Source organism: Thalassophryne amazonica, chromosome 2 (genome assembly GCF_902500255.1).
Source record: "Thalassophryne amazonica chromosome 2, fThaAma1.1, whole genome shotgun sequence".
Classification (NCBI taxonomy): Eukaryota; Metazoa; Chordata; class Actinopteri; order Batrachoidiformes; family Batrachoididae; genus Thalassophryne; species Thalassophryne amazonica.
In genome coordinates, this window is record NC_047104.1 from 107,787,983 (window position 1) to 107,809,877 (window position 21,895).

At 39.9% G+C, this 21,895-nt stretch overlaps 1 protein-coding gene across 1 annotated transcript; it reads left to right on the plus strand.

Annotated features, from left to right (window-relative positions):
• Positions 1 to 2,817: 2,817 nt before the first annotated feature.
• sdhaf2 (succinate dehydrogenase complex assembly factor 2) lies at positions 2,818 to 12,352 on the plus strand. Its single transcript, XM_034191414.1, has 4 exons — positions 2,818 to 2,932; positions 6,236 to 6,459; positions 6,743 to 6,852; positions 11,339 to 12,352. Exons 1-4 carry the CDS (start codon positions 2,906 to 2,908, stop codon positions 11,467 to 11,469), a joined length of 492 nt encoding a protein of 163 aa, XP_034047305.1. The 5' UTR covers positions 2,818 to 2,905; the 3' UTR covers positions 11,470 to 12,352.
• Positions 12,353 to 21,895: the final 9,543 nt, after the last annotated feature.

Consider the following 21,895-nt stretch of genomic DNA (forward strand, 5'->3'; position numbering starts at 1 on the left):
CTAGTGTTGATGAACAAGGGTCTAAAGATGAATCGCAGCTGCATGGGAACCTTGCAAATTATTTGATCATACAGTAAAATTTCAAGATGCTCAGGACATAAATGAATTTAATCACTGCAATATTTTTAGAATGCAAAAATCACAGCAGCAAGAAGAAGTAAACTGGATCTTGCCACTGAAAAGGCAAAAACATCATCAGCAGTGTCCGGTAGCACGGGCCACTTCAATATGGCCACGTTTTCCTTAACTAAACGGAATAAACTTTTTAAAACAACCAACTGTACAGCTAGCCACTTAGCCTGTTAGCCTCTGGCTAGCACTGCTCACCACTGGGTGATTATGCTGTGTTCGATTGTACTCAAACTCTGAAATATCAGGATAAGGTTAGAGTTAGGGTTTACTTTTTGAAATACAGTTGTGTTCAAAATAATAGCAGTGTGTTTAAAAAAGTGAGTAAAGCTCAAAATCCTTATTGTATGTCTCTTCGGCTACTCCTTTGTTTTACTTGGGGAGGTCACAGCAGATCCAAGGTGGATTTGCATGGTGATTTGTCACAAGTTTTATGCCGGATGCCCATGACGCAACTCAATGTAATGGCCCAGTCACACAGCACATGACAATTCCTGAACAAAGGGAAAAAAAAAGTCACAATTCATTGGGAAAAGGTGGACGAAAGAGCTTTATCACCAAATAGCCTGTGAAGCAAGAGCGCAAAAGGGACGAAAGATGAACTCAACAAAACCGAAGCTAATGATCTTGATGTTTTAAACGAAATGCGCCTGGAGCCACAGCTGGAGCAGTGTGTGTCTGCATCTCTGCGTTCCAGGACTCGGCGCTGGGACGGAGCTCATAGCGACTGAGTCCTGGAAAAACTGCAAACAGAAGCTGTGGAGATCTGTGTGCACATCGGTGGACCACCTGCTTTGGTTTCTCGTCCAGAACAAAAGAGGGGTCATTTCCTCATCATCAGAATCTTCACTATCTGATGACATGCAGAGCACTACATCTTGCTTCAATTAAAAAAAAAAAAAAACCTCTGGTGTGCCGTGGTCACTGCTGTATCACTGTATTACATTACTAAGCTATATATATTGATTTATAACAGAAAAATGTCAAAACAGGCAATAAATATAAGTGTAAAGATGACTGAATACATCAAAGAAGTAAATTGATCACTCCGTGTGAACGCGCATTGACTCCCCATGTGCAGTTATTTCACCAGCTGCAGCTGATCCACAACATGAATTCTGCCTCCAGAACAGCTCTTGATATAACCATTTGAATTATCTACCCGTTGCCACATATACATAAGGGCTGGATTGTCATTTCTACACTCATATTGTTATATTTAATAAAAAAATAATAAGCGCACACAGGAGCTGCTGCTGCTGTTGCTGCCACTGCTGCCACTGCGTTCAAGTACCATTGGAAATTACCCAGTGTTTTTGTTGTTTCAAATTCAGCAGTTGCTTGTGGCAAAATAATTAATTGTATCCACACAAAATATTAATTCTTCCCTATATAAGGTGCCTGAGCCCATTGAAGCTGACCCCCCACCCAGATAAAAAAATCCAAGCAAGCAGGCTGAGTTTGCCCTGTAATTTCCGCCGGTACATGAACGCAGCAACAGCAGCAGTGCTCACAAACCAGCGCCTGCACTGTGTGAAAACATTCAGCTGGTCGAACGAAGTCAGACTAAACAATAACGTTACAAAAACTAAGCAAACAATTAAAAAACATCAAGAACAACAGCAAAACGAAACACGGACGAGTTGAGGTTTTCGTTGTCGTTCGTTCAAATTTTTCAACAGTTTAAAAATCTTGACGACGCGCCAGCTGCAGGAATAAAGCTGAGTGAAGGTTAAATGATGCTAACGAAAATCAACGAAAGTCCAGATTTCTTGTTTCATTCGTTCTTGTTGCCCTTCGTTAAGTGCCGTGCGACTGGGCCACAAAATCATATCAAGGTGCTGTACACAAGTAGGATTCAGATTCTAGACCTTGCCCAATCCATGAGCAAACACAGTGATGCCAGTGTAAAGGAAAACTCCCTCTGTGTTTTTTGAGTGTAAGAAGAAACCTCAAGTAGACAGACATGCAAATCTGTACATGTATTTGCATATTTGCTACAGTGAGTCTGGTAAACCAGACCACATATTTTAAAATATTTTTTTTACACACTAGTACAGTGCCCGTAGGAAGGTTGTATTCTTATAGAAAATTAGGAGCTTAAGTAGATTTCTCATGGCTGGTCGTATGAGGCTGTGTTTGAAGGTGGGATGTACAAAGATGTCTACTCACTCTTACATAGTTTTAACAGAGAAAGCGTATATTTGTTAAGACATGGTTGACATTGAGATACAAAGAGACACACAAATACACTTATTTTTAGAAAAATCTTGACATTCATCCAACATGCTCAGACATGTATACACATATAGAGATAGGAAGAAATAAACACAGAGTACATGAAGCGCAAACATATGGATGTGAATACAGTAGTTATTGATCATGTGAGTCAGTGACATTTAGGTTTGTTGCACATTTGCACATTTTAATATGCATTTACAGATTCTTTTACACATTGATAAATCCGACTTCACACATATGGACTGAGATTTAGTTACACAACTCTCCACACACATTGGCGAACAATTAGAATAATTTTTGCTGCAATAATAATAGCTCTATACAACTGCTTCAGTCAACTGGGCTGGACGTAAGGCACAAACAGGTGTCCCTTGTCCTCCAGAGGGCAGTATTACGCTTTTCAATTTTCAGCCTGCCAGAACACTTACTGAAGACGAAGAAGACGAAGTTGCTTCCTGTTTGCGGTGACGTCGTTAGTGTGACTTTGATGAAGAAACATCTTTAACGAGCACCAGATTAAAACCAGACATTTACTATGTTGTCGTCGCTTTTAGCGAGAAGAGTGAGTTACTTATCGTTAACCTTTGGAGAGAATTATATGTTAAACGGTCGTGTGGCTTTTTCAGCTTGTGGATAACTTTTCTGTAGTGTTGGTTGATTTATTATTATTTTAAATTAGTATACCATTCCAATAAGAATTACAAGAATGGCAGTGTCTTATCCAAAAAGATGATTGCATGGTCAAGTCTGAGGGTATGCGCTACACTACATGATAATTATTAGTAGTGTTTTCTGTTTAATCATCTGCAGCTTCTTCATTATTATTTTTAATCCACGCAGCAGTAATAACCCTTGTGTCTCTTGATTGATTGCTTTAGATACGGATAAACTTTTCCATAGGACTTCTGACATATAATGCAATTTTCAAAAGGTATTCTTATTAGAGAGAGGGGAAAAGATTATCAACAGGACCTGTGGAAAATTATTTGCTCCACAATTACTAAATCCACCTATCTAGTGCAGCAGATAAGTGAATATTTACAGAGGAATCCTGCAAATGGTGATGCAAGCACAAAATTTGGCACAAATACTCATGCTTTTGAAAAAGCAGAGTGTCCACATGAAATATCAATAGGTGGCCAAGTAGGGGTCAATTGAAGAATTACACAGGGATCAAAATTTATAAATGCTCCAATCATATTGAAAGGCATTCCACATTATTTGTCTGATCATAAAGGTTTCAGAAAGGTATAGTTTAGACAATCTATGACTGAATGTTATGGAGTTATGGGATAAAAAATAGCAAAAATGGTGAGAAAGGTCAATTTCAGTTTGTACAGGGGTCAAAAGTTATAGTTGCTCCAATTTTGATAAATTATTTGCAAATTATTGGTTGAGCTAATAGGATTAATAAATGAAATAGTTTTGACTGTGTTGATGCCTGGAGACCTTGCCTTTTCAAAAGGGTAATGTCTAAGGTGTATTTGTGCCAAATTTGGTGCTTGCATCACCATTTGAAGGATTTTTTTCAATTATCTGCTGCACTAATCTGCCAAACTGGAATGATAGCTGGTGTTAGCTGGAAGGGACCTAGACAGGGGCGACTATTGGTGCCCCATTTAGACAGATCATCCATTAAACACAACAGTTTCAGCAGTATGCAACTGCCTGAAAGGTCTCACCTAGTTACACACCATGCCATAGTAAAAACAACAACAACAACAACAAAAATTAAAAAGAGACAGGAAAAAGGTTAGAATATCAGCAAGAGTGAAGGGGAAAGTCTACAAGACAGTAGTGAGACCAGCTATGTTGTACGGCTTAGAGACGGTGGCACTAACAAAAAGATAGGAGGCAGAGCTGGAGGTGGCAGAGCTGAAGATGTTGAGATTCTCTTTGGGAGTGACAAGAATGGACAAGATTAGGAATGAACATATCAGAGGGACAGCTCAGGTGGGACGGTTTGGAGACAAAGTCAGAGAGGCGAGATTGAGGTGGTTTGGACATGTGCAGAGGAGGGACCCAGGATATATAGGGAGCAGGATGCTGAGGATGGAGCCACCAGGCAGGAGGAGAAGAGGGAGGCCAAAGAGGAGGTTTATGGATGTGCTGAGGGAGGATATGCAGGTGGTTGGTGTGACAGAGGAAGATACAGAGGACAGGGTGAGATGGAAATGATTGATCTGCTGTGGCGACCCCTAACGGGAACAGCCAAAAGACGAAGAAGAAGAAGGAAAACGGCTAATTGTGCCATCTAGTTCAGTCCAGAGTGCAACATGTTGGGCCACAATGGAAACAAGCATTTTTTTTCTTTTTGTGTTACCCTGTATTTTATGTATTTATGTGTTTAGTTAATACATTTTTTATTATTTTATGCATGATTACATTCTATACAAATAAAAATCAATCAATCATCCTCACCTAACATGACACAGATTCACGTTTAATTCTTTGTGATTCTTTGGCACCCTAACATATTCTGTGTGGCCTTAACATTTAATCACTTTTGCACAAAACTGAAATATTTTACATATATTTACATATATAATATTTTACAAATATATTGACACACAACCCTTCCACTGTGTTTAGTCCATATTGCCTCCAAACTGAGTTAGCAGCCATGATCTTGAGCAGGGTTTGATATTAATGATTGTTTGATTGAGACAATATACAAAAGCTTTTAGGACAATAGTTGCACTTTATTAGTTTGTCTGAATCAGGCGTGCACATTTGTAGTTGAAGTGGTCAAATTCTTGATTTTCTTCACATTGTTGTCATAGAATTTGACTATATGGATGACCGTATTTCTCATGTTTACATCTCTGGACAATTCGTCATAGGACAACAAAGGAAATTACATGTTGTCACATATTTACAAACCCACTGATGGACTGTGCACTCAGTAGCATTTCTTAAAAGATAGAATTTGTTGAGAATATGTCATACTAACAGTAACAGTAACTCTTGTCCACTCAACACTGGCAAGCGATGGTGCTTCTGGAGTAGTGCTCTGTGCCCCTTTATTGTGTGCATTTGCTGTTTCAGAGCACAGTGTCTATGCAAAAATAATATGTAGTGCCCCGCAGGGTGAAAACTTAAAAAAAAAAAAAAAATGTCCCTCCTTTTCTTCAAATATGCAACACGTGCATTTCTCTTAGATGGTGCATAATGAAAACTTCTTACCATAGCACTTTACACATAAGTAAGCAAGTTTATCAGTGTGTGGATGTTGTTTTTTTTTCCATGCTCACAGACTGTGACTGGCTGTGACATTGTCTTAGGCAGTGGGGCGATGGATAAGAATAGCCCCACAACCCAGAGTAGAAATCCACTGAAGATATTTTGAAGACATTTTGCACATGCTGCTACTACTGCTAGTCATAATAATGATAATGAATATGTTTTTAACAACTATGACGTTCAGTCAGCATTATGCTGAGTGTCCTAGTTCTACTCCTACAATTTTGCATAAATAATTTTAAAATATGTGCTTTACCATTTAGTACATTTTGCTTCTCAGATTTATTTTTACAGTTTATAACTCCCAGGTTGACATCACTGATTAATTGACCCAAATTTCAAAATTGTTAGGTGACCTGAAAACAGATTTATTAGTTCTATAGTCATAAAGCAATCTTTTAAATTTAATTTGTTTTTGTGTCAGATATTGTTACTAAACTAGCTCACTACATTTTTGAGTAATTTGATATTGTGAGAATATTAGTATGAGGCTTTCTTGAAGTCTGTGTGTGTGTGTGTGTGTGTGTGTGTGTGTGTGTGTGTGTGTGTGTGTGTGTGTGTGTGTGTGTGTGTGTGTGTGTGTGTGTGTGTGTGTGTGTGTGTGTGTGTGTGTTGATGGCAGCTGGTGTTTGGGGCATGCCAGGCAGCAAGGAAACCAGCAGTGACAGGGCTGATATCATCTCATGGTTACCGTGGTGATGCTCCGGATGACACCAGGGGTGACCTGATCGAGATCCCTCTGCCCCCTTGGGAAGAAAAACTAGATGAGCCCATTAACATCAAGAGGCGCCGACTGCTCTATGAGAGTCGTAAGAGGGGCATGTTGGAAAACTGCATACTGCTCAGGTTGTAACTTCTCCCTTAATCCTTCTGCCTTATTGATGTCATTTCTCGCCACATTGCATCTGTCCATTTGCACCGTGTGCCAGCAGGGTGGCTGAAAATGCTGTTGTTTGGCCCTGGACATATTCATTACACAGTGAAAGTTAACAAACACTGCAGCAAATTCTCTTCTTTTTTGTAAGATTTATCCGCTCCCAGTGTTTATCTGTGGTTCAGATAATTAGTACTTGTGGCTTTCTGTATGCATTAAACACACTGGCTCACATGAATTTCCCATCTTTTGTAGTCTTTTTGCAAAGAAATACTTGAACACAATGAGTGAGGCCCAGCTGCAGCAGTATGACCGACTGATTAACGAACCAAGCAATGACTGGGACATCTACTACTGGGCAACAGGTGATAATTCCTGCTTTTTAAACCTAATAATGGTGTTTCTTTACAGATTTATTGCCTCTGATTTCATAACAGGCAAAAAAAAAAAGTGTGCTTGTGTGATGCTAATAGAAATCTACAGTTTTGATCCTGTCTGCACCACATTTTGTGTGCTGATGGCATTGGTCACTGGGCTCCTTTTGTGCATATTTAAATATATTTTATTGCACATTTAAAAGAATATTCACAGTTGTTCTACACTGTTTAATACAAAAGGCAGCTGTGGCGTGGTTACAAATTGCTAAATTGGTGCAGTCAGGTGATTTGAACATGCCCCATCTCGGAGTTACTGAACAAAGCTAACAGGATAACTGTTCATATTTGGCATTTTATTAAAGTATATTTGTGTGGACTGGGTGGTGGTTTTCGTGATGGATGGCTTGGGTGGAATATTAAAAATTATGACCGGATTATTTCCTCACCATGGTTAGTGTGTAGTGGAGCTAATGTCATGAAAGCTACAATACCTGTTAACACACTAATAGCGCTAACATGACATGAAAATTTCACTCATTGGAAATACTGGTGCACACATTTCTCACATGATCTATGAGGACAATTAACTGCACAACAGGCTGTATTATCACAGATATTTGTGATAAAATGCACAGAAATGAGGCACACAGTGTATGGTAATGTTAACCTGCTAGTATTGAGCTATGTGGTGCTAGCGACTTCTAAAAGATGATGTCGTTTTCAAGACACTTGAACAATTGGGCACCACAGTCTTGTTTGGGGGCAGGTATTAAAGGGGTAAAATATGACACATAGGATGCAATTTTTCTACATCCAGAAACACAGCACTTTCTCTGAGTTTTTGGGCAAATTACATGCAAACAAAGTGAAAATGCAAAGAAAAAGTGATGATGCAGTGGAAAGTGAACATGTGTTGCGGTTTGTTTATGACCCAGAGTTTAAAAATGTCGAGGCGGTTGTGCAGGCGAAAGAATACAGCCACTCTGGTTAGCTGTGTAGGCTAACGACCTCTCCCATTTGCCCCGTCTTCCTTTCTCCACTGGGAACTGAAAAAAACTGCACCTTTTGTGACTGTTTGCATCTGAAAACAAAACTGTACACCATTTTTCATTAGAATTGGTGCTCTTTGTAGGGAGAGACTAATACCCAGACAGAGTGTGGGAGTATCAGCACAAACCATTTTAAACCAGGATCGCTGACCGAACAGTCCCCCTTAAAAAACCCTTCATCATTTCTGTGCGTCAGCCACGGTTCACCGATTATCACCTCATTTCTGCTTAAAACTGCACTCCAGTCATCATTTATCTCAGCGACAGATATCTGAAGCTTTTGTACAACAATCATTTCCACATAAATTCAGCATTATTTCATCATAAAAGAGGACACGATCAGAGCGCCACAGCAGCCAGACGAGCTAAATGACGGAGAATATGTTTTTAAGTTTACCAAGCCGGGCTGAATGCTTGTGCTGAACCTCCCACACTCCACCTGGTGATTCTCTGCTGTGTTGGTGCCGGTTGTCCCCATATGTGGTCAAATCCTGTGCTATCACGCAAGGGTTCAGATGAGACTGCGCTGCCCTATTAAATCCCTCGAGAATCACTCCTGTATGACACTCCCCTTGCATAGGTCATCAGCCACCATGGTCTGAAACAAAACTTAAAAACTTTATTGGGAGTGCTAACTATGCAAAAAAGACATTTTTCATAATGCATTTACATTTCCCTGGTTTGTTCCTCCATCCACCTCTTTCTTCAAACAGGATCTATTTTCTTCCCAACTAAATAGGTTTATACATTACAGAAAATGAAACAATTGCTGTGAGCCAACAGTGGTAACTACTAATCCATCATGCTGCCGTGAAACAATAAAATGAAAAGTAATATAATTAAAATGTATTAAAAATATCGTAACAGTATTAGAGAACAGAATAAGTTTGATAGATTTAGCGCAATTATACTGCACTTCTGAAAGACCGACTTTGTACAAATGTTGCCTAATGACTAAACCTTGGGATGTGCTATGGTTGTAAAATTTTGTTTCTTTATTCAAAACTTAAATGACAGATTATTGCAACTTAATTAATTATTAGCTCACCTGGACCGTGGGTCATCTGTCCATCAACTGTTTGTGTAAACATCTTCTCCCGAACTGCTGGACCAATGAAGCTGAAACTTTGGTGTGCATGTTCCTACCCATAAGGACACCATAGTTTGTGTGATGTGGTCCAGTTTGATTTCAAATATGGCCGTTATGGTGGCCATCTTGAAAATCTCATATAAAGCCATTTGCCAGCAATTTGTGCAGCAGTTGAGCTGAAATTTTGCTACATGGGTAGCAATCATCAAAACCAAAAACATATCTGATGTATTTTGCCCATTTTCAATTTGACCTTGATATGACCCCTGGACTGTAACCACACCCATTTTTCTAGTTGTCACTTTAAACATAATGTCCAAAATCAGTAGAGCTGAAATTTGGTGTGGCCTTTGTCTGGCCAAACCGGCTGAAAATCTGATTTTTTTTTTTTATTTTCAGTTTTCCACACTAATTGCGTTGTTTAGGGGTGGGGTGTTTTAAGTCCTGTCCATTCCATAGCATAATCATAAGGAAATGCAATGGTTTTTTTAAACATTTACTAGATGTATCTATAATAACCTTATAAACTAAGACACGCAAAGCTTAATTTGAGCAGATTCATGATTTGAGTGGTAGGAATACATGGAAAAAATATCATTCAACAACTTATTTTGTCAGTGCAAAACTTAAATTTCTCTTTTTGGATTTACAGAACTCCTAGTTAACTTAAATCAGTATAAAATAATTTAAAATATAGAAAAAAATTAATGCCAGTGCAAATATTTTTCAAATTATTTTTAATGTAATTTAAGTCCAAGACATAATCTGTGTCTTGGAAATGTTCATGTATCCCTTTCCTGACTTGTCTGAAGAAGACTGGATGTAAAAGTGATGGTCTTTATGTGTTGTTATAATAAAGGGTGCTCATACTTATTTACACTATCATTTTGGCTTTTAGATTTAGAGATTATTTTTCACTGTGAGTTTAAAGGGCATCATTTTTAGAAATTTTGGAAAAATTATAATTTTGGACATTTCACCATGGGCTATTGAAAAAGTTCACCAGCAGAAGTTGTAGTGTGCCTTGTGAACATTATCATGTTCCTTTTCAAGCCATTCACTTCCTTTTTCCTCATTCGGGTCTATATTTTGTAGCCTTCTCTTTTATCCTTTTTTTCCCTCCATAATGTTAACGGAGAGAGTACTGCCTTCTTTTTTTAAATCTTGTCAAATGAGGTTTTCTGATGACTCGCCTATTTGGGGCGATTCTGCATTATGTCATAAAAATTCTAATGTGCTTAAATGTTTTATGCAGTACTGTACATTTATCTTAGATGATGAGGTGGAAGTAGACAGATTCAGAAATAAAGACGCATAAATTGAAAGAAATGTATAGTGTTATTAAAAGATATTTAATGACAGAAAACATTTCTGGTTTGTATAGTTAAAAAACAAAACAAAAACAAACCCCCCCCCCCCCCCCCCCACGACTAATATGTTGTTCTGATGTGGTACAGTAATAACAACTGTACCCAACAAAAAACATTCATGTAATTTTCATTTAAAGCCTGTTGGTTTAACTGGCAATCATTAATTACTCCTCTTTCTGAATTAATGAAATGACAATTGCTTGCAAATTAAGGTCAATCCAGTTAATTTTTTTTCCTCCCCTCTGCTTTTTTGTTTTGGCTTTCATCCCGGGAGCTCATTCATTTGCCCAAGAATGAATTCCCATGTTGTTATATTTATTTTCTCTCTAATTTGAGGTAATTATGTCCGACTGTTGTTGCATACATAATGGATGACAAAGCAAAGGTAAACACCAGTGTGCAGAATTACTGTTTAAAAATAAACCAAAATTTGACCAATTATTTCATAATTTTTTAATTAAAATGATTGAATGTTTTCTTGTTTAAGTCATGACATGAGAATTAGTAAAGTCAGACCTGCATACAAAATCGTGGTGGGGGCATATTGTCCTGCACGCACTTTTTTTTTTTTTTAAACCTGTCTCTGTTTATCGATGTGTATGCAGTATCTTGAGAAAAAATATGAAACTTGGTGCACAAGTTTACATTACTTAGATGACAGGTTTGACACTCTGACAGGTTTGATATAGGGTGTGTTTTTATGCTCACCATGGGACACATCTCTGAAACATGTTGCATGATATCCTGGTTTTGACATTGGGTGCATGTAATTGTGACCACCAGGGGGACACATCTCTGACACCCATATATTTTTGTAGCCTTTTCCTCTTTTGAGGAATTGGGATTCAAACCTCTTACCAATATTCACATTATGTGAACATTTCCAGCAAAGTTTCAATAGTGAAATATTATCCTCTTGTTTTCTATATATAATGATTTATTTTATTTTATTTTTTTCTGAACAGAAATGCAGCCCACACCTGATGTTTACCAAGGAGAGGTAATGGATATGTTAAAGGAATTCACAAAGAATCGCAACCACGAACAGAGGTTAGATGCTCCCAGTTTGGAGTATCTGGAAAAAGAAAACCAGTGAAGTCCTGTGAAAAACTGACAAACAAATCCTTTTAGAACACTGAGTGAATCATCAGTGTTGTACTCCACCAGACATTCTCTGCAAACTTTCATTTCATCGTTAATGTTCCACAGCAGATAAAATTGTCCAAAATATTGTGCTGTGCAAAGTGGTGGGAAGACTTATTTTTATGAAATACAGTAAACTGGTGAGGGGAATCCACAACAAAGCCATAGTCCATTACTTCACCCGCTAAATCCAGGCTGATGACAACATGTGCAGAACGTGTGACAGTGAAGGGGCTCCAGAAAGCTGAACATCGCTATGGGGACATTATTGTGAGTTTATTGAACCAATGTAGTGCAGAACTGTCAAGTGATGTATGCATGAGTTGCACACTGAATAACCTTACAGTCACATTAGCTACAAGTGAAATGCTGAGCGACGCAACATGGTGATTGCCAATCTGAGTAAAAATGTAGCGTGACGCCAGTTTGCTTGCTAAAAAAAAAAAAAACACAAGATGGCAGAAACTGCTGAGAAACAGCTGTATTTCTGCATAAATCCAACATGTTTAGCATTTTTCTCATGTATTTTGTTAACATTAGCAAGAAATTAACACTTCTAAATCTAAAATAGCTGTTTTTGTAACCAAATTTTGAATTTGAATTTATTTATTTTGGTACACAAACTCGACAATAACAAAAACTGATACACAAGACAATTCCACAGTGACATGTGTGACCAAAAAGGGGTGAGCAGAAGCAAAGCTTATAAACACCTCTGAAGGTTTTACAAAACATCTTAAGGAAATATTAGCATGCTAACTAGGGATACTAGAAATTCACAGTGACTGAAACAAATCAAGTAAATTTTGGTTTTGTTCAGCAGTCGAGTATAAAGGAAAAACTCATAATGACAGTATTCACTTTTCCAGTCTTTGTAATTTACCATTAAACATTATGCATGTTAGCGCCAAGTAATGACGAGCTGGCTACGCCCCCAGAATGCCCATCAAATGACAAATGCCAATTGCTTCTCACCCTCATTTGTAGATAATTTGACCGTAGGGTATGTCAACTTCACTAAACGGATTCAAGTTGATTATCTGTTTAGATTGTTTTTTATATGTAGATCTCATTGCCACACATTATTAGTGTCTCTTGATGAATTGTTTGTGTGATTGTATAAAATACCTACGGTGCATCTGGAAAGTATTCACAGCACTTCGCGTTTTCCACATTTTGTTATGTGGAGTACATAGAGTAAATTCATTTTTTCCCCTCAAAATTCTACTCACAACACCCCATAATGACAACATAGAATAAAGTTTTTTGAATTTTTTTGGTAAATTTATTAATAAAAAACTAAGAAATCACTTGTATGTAAGTATTCACACCCTTTGCACAATACTTTGCTGATGCAACTTTGGCAGCAATTAGAGCCTCAAGTCTTCACGAATATGATACCACAAGCTTGGTGCAACGATATTTAGGCAATTTTGCCCATTCCTCTATGCAGCACCTCTCAAGCTTTATCAGGTTGGATGGGTACTGTCCATGCACAGCCATTTTCAGATCTCTCCAGAGATGTTGAATCAGATTCAGGTCTGGGCTCTGGCTGGGCCTCTCAAGGACATTCACAGAGTCCTGAAACCACTCATTGTCCTGCTGAAAGATTAACCATCACCCCAATCTGAGGTCAAGAGGACTCTGGAGTGGGTTTTCATACAGGATGTCTCTGTACATTGCTGCATTCATCTTTCCCTCAATCCTGACTAGTCTCTCAGTCAGTTCCTGTTGCTGTAAAACATCCCCACAGCAAGATGCTGCCACAATCATGCTTCACTGTAGGGATGGTGCTTGACTTCCTCCACACATGACGCCTGACATTCTCACCAAAGAGTTAAAGTAGACCTGCATTGAAATAAATGTGGTCAGATCTCATAAAGAAATAGCTGATATGTATTTACAAGACCCTTATGAATGCAGTAAAGTAAATCTGCAAGCCCAAATTTGCAATTCAGCTGAGAAATCGTCATTTAAAAATGACATTTGCAGCTAAAATTTGGCCCTCCGCGAAAACTGTTTGTACATCCAGGACATTGCCGTGACGTAAGGGAGAAGACGGCACACTAGCGCCTTCAGTCCAATCCCGCATTTAAATTGATTTTAATCTGTTAGTAATGTTACTGTTATACACATCCTGGTTTCAACATCCAAAAGTAAGCTGCAATGAATGCGAGATACAGCTCTGCATGCTCAGATCAGCGGCGACATTGACAGCGGGCGACGTTCTTCCCTGACGCCTTGCTCTCACTGCCTCCGATGCTCTTACTGAGTCTGAGGGCTCAGTAAACGCTGCAGCGGGCCACTCACACCGCCCCCGTGTCTGCTGTGCAGCCGGCACCACCTCCCTGTCTACTGAATGGAGGTGCGGCCAACTTGGAAACATGTCCAGAGGCAACGCTCGCTGTTTTGATGGACAGACTTCTTGCGGAAAAATCTGCAGCGCCGCACAGTCTCAGTAATCGGAGCTGCAGAGCTCCTTGGCCACTGAGAGAGGTTTGTATCTTTTTAATGACTTGAATTCTTTGCGGGTCCCGTATCCGTACCCCGCAACAGTAACACCGGAGGCTAAAAACAGTAGATTTTCAATGCGATACCACTCAATCAAATGGGTGTATGAAAAAGTCCCCAAAAATAATTTTCAAGCAAAAATAAAAGAAATGTGTACTCACCAAACATTCCGCAAGACAATATGACGTTTTAAAGAAAGTCGATCCTTCCGTATAAGACAATAAAAAGGTGCTTTTGTAAGAGATGCAAACTGACGTAAATCCACAAATTACGGTTTGCGCGCACAATGCATGCTGGGATAGGGTCTTCTCTTGGACGTCTCGGCAACGTCCCGGATGTGATGACAGTTTTGTGGAGGGCTAAATTTTACCTGTAAATTTGTAATTTTTAAACAAAGATTTCTCCGTTAAATGACAGATCTGGGCTTGCAGCTTTACTTTACTACATTCAGAAGGATCTTATGTGTAAATATAAGTCATTTTTTGGTCCAAAGATCTGACTGCATTTATTTCAGTGCAGGTCTACTTTAAATCTTTGTCTCATCAGACCTGAGAATTTTGTTTCTCATGGTCTGAGAGTCCTTCAGGTGCCTTTTGGCAAACTTCAGATGGGCTGCCATGTGCCTTTTACTAAGGAGTGGCTTCCATCTGGCCACTGCCATACAGGCATGATTGGTGGATTGCTGCAGAGATGGTTGACCTTCTGGAAAGTTTTCCTCTCTCCACAGAGGAAAGCTGGAGCTCTGAAAGAGTGACCATCGGGTTCTTGGTTGCCTCCACGACTAAGGTCCTTCTCCCCTGATCGCTCAGTTTAGACAGCTGGCTAGCTCTGGGAAGAGTCTTGGTGAATCCAAATTTCTTCCATTTAGGGATGATTGAGAGCATTGTGGTGCAAAAATAATAATAATAATAATAAAAAAAAAAAACAAGCCCAACCTTTTTTTTTCCCACATTGTCATTAATGGGGTATTCTGTGTAGAATTTTGAGAATGAATTTCATCCATTTTGGAATAAATCAAATAAAAAACAAATCAATTTTATTTATATAGCAGCAAATCACAGCAACAGTTGCCCCAAGGCGCTTTATATTGCAAGGCAAAAGCCATACAATAATTACAGAAAAACCCCAACGGTCAAAACGACCCCCTGTGAGCAAGCACTTGGCGACAGTGGGAAGGAAAAACTCCCTTTTAACAGGAAGAAACCTCCAGCAGAACCAGGCTCAGGGAGGGGCAGTCTTCTGCTGGGACTGGTTGGGGCTGAGGGGAGAGAATCAGGAAAAAGACATGCTGTGGAAGACAGCAGAGATCAATCACTAATGATTAAATGCAGAGTGGTGCATACAGAGCAAAAAGAGAAAGAAACACTCAGTGCATCATGGGAACCCCCCAGCAGTCTAAGTCTATAGCAGCATAACTAAGGGATGGTTCAGGGTCACCTGATCCAGCCCTAACTATAAGCTTTAGCAAAAAGGAAAGTTTTAAGCCTAATCTTAAAAGTAGAGAGGGTGTCTGTCTCCCTGATCCGAATTGGGAGCTGGTTCCACAGGAGAGGAGCCTGAAAGCTGAAGGCTCTGCCCCCCATTCTACTCTTAAAAACCCTAGGAACTACAAGTAAGCCTGCAGTCTGAGAGCGAAGCGCTCTATTGGGGTGATATGGTACTAAGAGGTTCCTAAGATAAGATGGGACCTAATTATTCATAACCTTATAAGTAAGAAGAAGAATTTTAAATTCTATTCTAGAATTAACAGGAAGCCAATGAAGAGAGGCCAATATGGGTGAAATATGCTCTCTCCTTCTAGTCCCCGTCAGTACTCTAGCTGCAGCATTTTGAATTAACTGAAGGCTTTTCAGGGAACTTTCAGGACAACCTGATAATAATGAATTACAGTAGTCCAGCCTAGAGGAAATAAATGCATGAATTAGTTTTCAGCATCACTCTGAGACAAGACCTTTCTAATTTTATAGATATTGCGCAAATGTAAAAAAGCAGTCCTACATATTTGCTTAATATGCGCATTGAAGGACATATCCTGATCAAAAATGACTCCAAGATTTCTCACAGTATTACTAGAGGTCAGGGTAATGCCATCCAGAGTAAAGATCTGGTTAGACACCATGTTTCTAAGATTTGTGGGGCCAAGTACAATAACTTCAGTTTTATCTGAATTTAAAAGCAGGAGATTAGAGGTCATCCATGTCTTTATGTCTGAAAGACATTCCTGCAGTTTAACTAATTGGTGTGTGTCCTCTGGCTTCATGGATAGATAAAGCTGGGTATCATCTGCGTAACAATGAAAATTTAAGCAATGCTTTCTAATAATACTGCCTAAGGGAAGCATGTATAAAGTGAATAAAATTGGTCCTAGTACAGAACCTTGTGGAACTCCATAATTAACCTTAGTCTGTGAAGAAGACTCCCCATTTACATAAACAAATTGTAATCTATTAGATAAATATGATTCAAACCACCGCAGCGCAGTGCCTTTAATACCTATGGCATGCTCTAATCTCTGTAATAAACGTTTATGGTCAACAGTATCAAAAGCAGCACTGAGGTCTAACAGGACAAGCAAAGAGATAATTTCACTGTCTGAGGCCATAAGAAGATCATTTGTAACCTTCACTAATGCTGTTTCTGTACTATGATGAATTCTGAAACCTGACTGAAACTCTTCAAATAGACCATTCCTCTGCAGATGATCAGTTAGCTGTTTTACAACTACCCTTTCAAGAATTTTTGAGAGAAAATGAAGGTCGGAGATTGGCCTATAATTAGCTAAGATAGCTGGGTCAAGTGATGGCTTTTTAAGTAATGGTTTAATTACTGCCACCTTAAAAGCCTGTGGTACATAGCCAACTAATAAAGATAGATTGATCATATTTAAGATCGAAGCATTAATTAATGGTAGGGCTTCCTTGAGCAGCCTGGTAGGAATGGGGTCTAATAGACATGTTGATGGTTTGGAAGAAGTAACTAATGAAAATAACTCAGAACAATCGGAGAGAAAGAGTCTAACCAAATACCAGCATTACTGAAAGCAGCCAAAGATAACGATATGTCTTTGGGATGGTTATGAGTAATTTTTTCTCTAATAGTTAAAATTTTATTAGCAAAGAAAGTCATGAAGTCATTACTAGTTAAAGTTAAAGGAATACTCGGCTCAATAGAGCTCTGACTCTTTGTCAGCCTGGCTACAGTGCTGAAAAGAAACCTGGGGTTGTTCTTATTTTCTTCAATTAGTGATGAGTAGTAAGATGTCCTAGCTTTACGGAGGGTTTTTTTATAGAGCAACAGACTCTTTTTCCAGGCTAAGTGAACATCTAAATTAGTGAGACGCCATTTCCTCTCCAACTTACGGGTTATCTGCTTTAAGCTGCGAGTTTGTGAGTTATGAGGTCTATTAGAAAAGTATCCGACCTTATTATTTTTTTCAAAAACCATATGGATTTGAATCACGTGTGATTGCGTCAGACAAGCTTGAACCCTCGTGCGCATGTGTGAGTTTTTCCACGCCTGTCGGTTGCGTCATTTGCCTGTGAGCAGGCTTTGAGTGAGGAGTGGTCCAGCCCCCTCGTCGGATTTTCATTGCCAGGAAATGGCGGAATGATTTGGGCTTTTTTTCCATCAGAATTTTTTCAGAAACTGTTAGAGACTGGCAGCTGGAAACCATTAGAAAAATTTATCTGGCTTTCGGTGAAAATGTTACGGGCTTGGTAGAGAATAAGGAGTGTTACTGTCGCTTTAAGGATGGCCCCCAGCGGCTGTGGGGCGCGCCGCGCTCCGAAGCCGCCATCGACAGGCTGAACGACCATTTCATTTCTAAACGGATGGCTGTCTGGATCCGTGACCATCGTGTGCCATTTCTCTGGTTATCACAAGAGCTGGACATCAACCATTTTCCGGCAGATTTCACTTTTAACAAGAGATTTTGTCATGGAAAGCTGAGCGGAGGCTTCGCGCATCACGATGGATGCGCTACTGGAGTGAGACAAAACCACCTCCGTTTTGGTCTCACAGGACGGCTTTGAGGTGGCGTTCAGACAGCTGTCGGTGGTTTTTCCATCGAGTGATTATCCGAGAAATTGTGGATGTGCCTGGACATGCCAGAACATGTCCCATGAGGCTTCATCACGGCGTTGCTTTGCGCCATGCGGCACCGCCGCGATGCGCGAAGCCTCCGCTCCTCTTTCCATGACAAAAACTCCTGTAATAGTGGAATTTGCCGTTCATTTCCAAACTGGACGCTGTGTTTTATCCGGGATGTCGTCTGACTAGCACAGGAATTGTGAAAAGACGTGGACATCAGCACTTTTTCTGCACATTGAGACAGACGTGCGGAGGAATTCCGCGCGTCGCGGCGGTGCCGCATGGTGCAAAGCAACGCCGTGATGAAGCCTCACGGGACATGTTCTGGCATGTCCAGGCACATCCACAATTTCTCGGATAATCACTCGATGGAAAAACCACCGACAGCTGTCTGAACGCCATCTCAAAGCCGTCCTGTGAGACCAAAACGGAGGTGGTTTTGTCTTGCTCCAGTAGCGAATCCATCGTGATGCGCGATGCCTCCACTCGGCTTTCCATGACAAAATCTCTTGTTAAAAGTGAAATCTGCCGGAAAATGGTTGATGTCCAGCTCTTGTGATAACCAGAGAAATGGCACACGATGGTCACGGATCCAGACAGCCATCCGTTTAGAAATGAAATGGTCGCTCAGCCTGTTGATGGTGGCTTCGGAGCGCGGCGCGCCCCACAGCCGCTGGGGGCTGTCCTTAAAGTGACAGTAACACTCCTTATTCTCTACCAAGCCCGTAACATTTTCACCGAAAGCCAGATAAATTTTTCTAATGGTTTCCACCTGCCAGTCTCTTAACAGTTTCTGAAAAAATTCTGATGGAAAAAAAGCCCAAATCATTCCGCCATTTCCTGGCAATGAAAATCCGACGAGGGGGCTGGACCACTCCTCACTCAAAGCCTGCTCACAGGCGAATGACGCAACCGACACACATGCGCACAAGCTTGTCTGACGCAATCACACATGATTCAAATCCATATCGTTTTTGAAAAAAATAATAAGGTCGGATACTTTTCTAATAGACCTCGTATACCACGGAGTCAGGCACTTCTGATTTAAGGCTCTCTTTTTCAGAGGAGCTACAGCATCCAAAGTTGTGCTCAATGAGGATGTAAAACTATTGACGAGATAATCTATCTCACTCACAGAGTTTAGGTAGCTACTCTGCACTGTGTTGGTATATGGCATTGGAGAACATAACAAAGAAGGAATCATATCCTTAAACCTAGTTACAGCACTTTCCGAAAGACTTCTACTGTAATATATATATATATAAAATAAGGCTGTAACATAAAATATGGAAAAAGTGAAGTGATGTGAATACTTGCAGGGTGCACTGCACATAATAAATGCTGAACCTGTACCACGATTTGCTGTTGAGGTCGTCCTTACAGATTTTGTGAGTGGAAGGTTCTGGGTGATTCTTTAATTACGGGCACTATTGGCCTTGTAAATGTAATTTCCAGCACACCATTGCCTTACAATCTAAAGCGCCTTGGGGCAACTGTTTGTTGTGATTTGTTGTGATGTGCTCTGATGTCACTGTTTATCTCCATAGAAACTACCCAAGCAATCTTTCATACAAACTGTTTAGGGACATTACAGTGTTGTGGTGGAAATTACGGCAATAGTGTGGGACAACTACATTTTGTTTAAAAAAAATTACAGTTGTATGACATTGAATACCCCAATTATGTTTTGATTATTTTACTGATATTTTATTCAGAGATATTTTAAAACATTAGAAAAAACGTTTCTTTATCATTCATTTTTATCATTGAAGATCAAAAGTCTGGGTGTGGGACAAGCCCAAAACGGCAATATTTGCATATAATGATGCTGAAAAAAGGTGAAAAAGTCATCATAGACTACTAGAACAAATTTCTTAACACACTTTCATTGTAAAGATAACTATAAAAGTGTGAAATTTCCCCTTTTTTCTGTTTTTCATACAATATGATCAAAGGACATAATAAGTGCCCGTAGTCTAAGAATCACCCTTCTATGATTGAAGGTGTGAACGGGTTATATAATAAATTATGTTTATTGCAGTGTCAGTGTGTGGACACCAGATGGAAGCAGATCACCTTGCTCTATGAGCATCACATTGTTGGCCCTGATGGTCTCTGACAAATGGGTCACTGGACATAAACATCACAGTGCATGTTTTTTATGCAGACTGCAGTGCAAGATCAGACAGTTGGCTGTGAACATCACAGCTAAAGGACAGCCACTGGCATCACGCCTTATGGATGATTAAAATCTTGCATGCACACGACATAAGATGGATATAATTAACACACTGTGAAGCAGTGAAATTTGTAACAGTGTTCCTCAGTTGGCAGTCAGAACGTGAGCAGTATTGTGTGTCTTTCCCTGTTACATCTCCACCACTGGAACAGTGTGTTTTGAGAACAGGGAAATTTTAGCCTGGCTGTGTGCCGTGTCAGTTCAGTGGAACCTTGTTCTGCGAACAGAAGGTAGGTGCTCTCTGGCTGGGAGATGTGCACAGAATCTCAATACAGATGACAAGCCTGCTTGTGTACGACCACTGAATTGTAATGTTCACAAGTCTTACTATTGGATGATACAAAACAAAATGTTGATTTGCACGGTCGAAATTGTTTTTGTAGCAAAGTGTGAACTTTTCATTTTTATAACCAAAGGTCACCAAATGAGACCACAAATTCTTAGTTTGTTCAGCTGTGACAGATGAAAAACAATAGAAGCTGTCAGCCTGGTTCCAAAAGCATGGCAGCTGGGCTATCCAGCATAAAAATACATGTTTGACCTCTGACGTTGACCTTTTAACAATTGGGTAATGTGCTTTTCTTAGCTATTATGTGTATGTCGCAGACATGAGTGAGCGAAGCTCTTTAGCATCTCACCATGTTATTTAGGTCCTTCAGACTTTTTTTCCCAGTAAATGCTTCTGGAGAGCATTAGCATGACTAAAAATTTTCAGCTTCTGGGGGCACTTCACTCCTAGACCCCCCCAACGACAGCCCTCTTAACTCCTGCCATTTTAAGCATTTTCTTGATTTGAATCTCACATGCCTCATTTAGGTGCTTCACACTTTTTCAGTAAATGCGTCTAAAAATCACAGAAGAAACATACGAGGTCTGTCAATAAAGTATAGGTCCTTTTTATTTTTTTCAAAAACTATATGGATTTCATTCATATGTTTTTACGTCAGACATGCTTGAACCCTCGTGCGCATGCGTGAGTTTTTCCACGCCTGTCGGTGACGTCATTCACCTGTGAGCACTCCTTGTGGGAGGAGTCGTCCAGCCCCTCGTCGGAATTCCTTTGTCTGAGAAGTTGCTGAGAGACTGGCGCTTTGTTTGATCAAAATTTTTTCTAAACCTGTGAGACACATCGAAGTGGACACGGTTCAAAAAATTAAGCTGGTTTTCGGTGAAAATTTTAAGGGCTGATGAGAGATTTTGAGGTGATACTGTCGCTTTAAGGACTTCCCACGGTGCGAGACGTCGCGCAGCGCTCTCAGGCGCCGTCGTCAGCCTGTTTCAAGCTGAAAACCTCCACATTTCAGGCTCTATTGATCCAGGACGTCGTGAGAGAACAGAGAAGTTTCAGAAGAAGTCGGTTTCAGCATTTTATCCGGATATTCCACTGTTAAAGGAGATTTTTTTAATGAAAGACGTGCGGATGGATTGCAGTGTCGGCTCGCAGCCGCTGCGCCACAGGAAAAACACCTCTTGGAAGCCTTAAGGACAAGTTGGAACATGTCCAGCTGTTAAACAATTTCTCATATACTCACTCCACTGA

Excerpts from the sequence above, each read along its gene's own strand:
- sdhaf2 (XM_034191414.1), top strand. The coding sequence starts at position 2,906 with ATGTTGTCGTCGCTTTTAGCGAGAAGA. Across the intron at positions 6,460-6,742 it reads GAAAACTGCATACTGCTCAG|TCTTTTTGCAAAGAAATACT; the intron begins GTTGTAACTTCT and ends CATCTTTTGTAG. Across the intron at positions 6,853-11,338 it reads CATCTACTACTGGGCAACAG|AAATGCAGCCCACACCTGAT; the intron begins GTGATAATTCCT and ends TTTTCTGAACAG.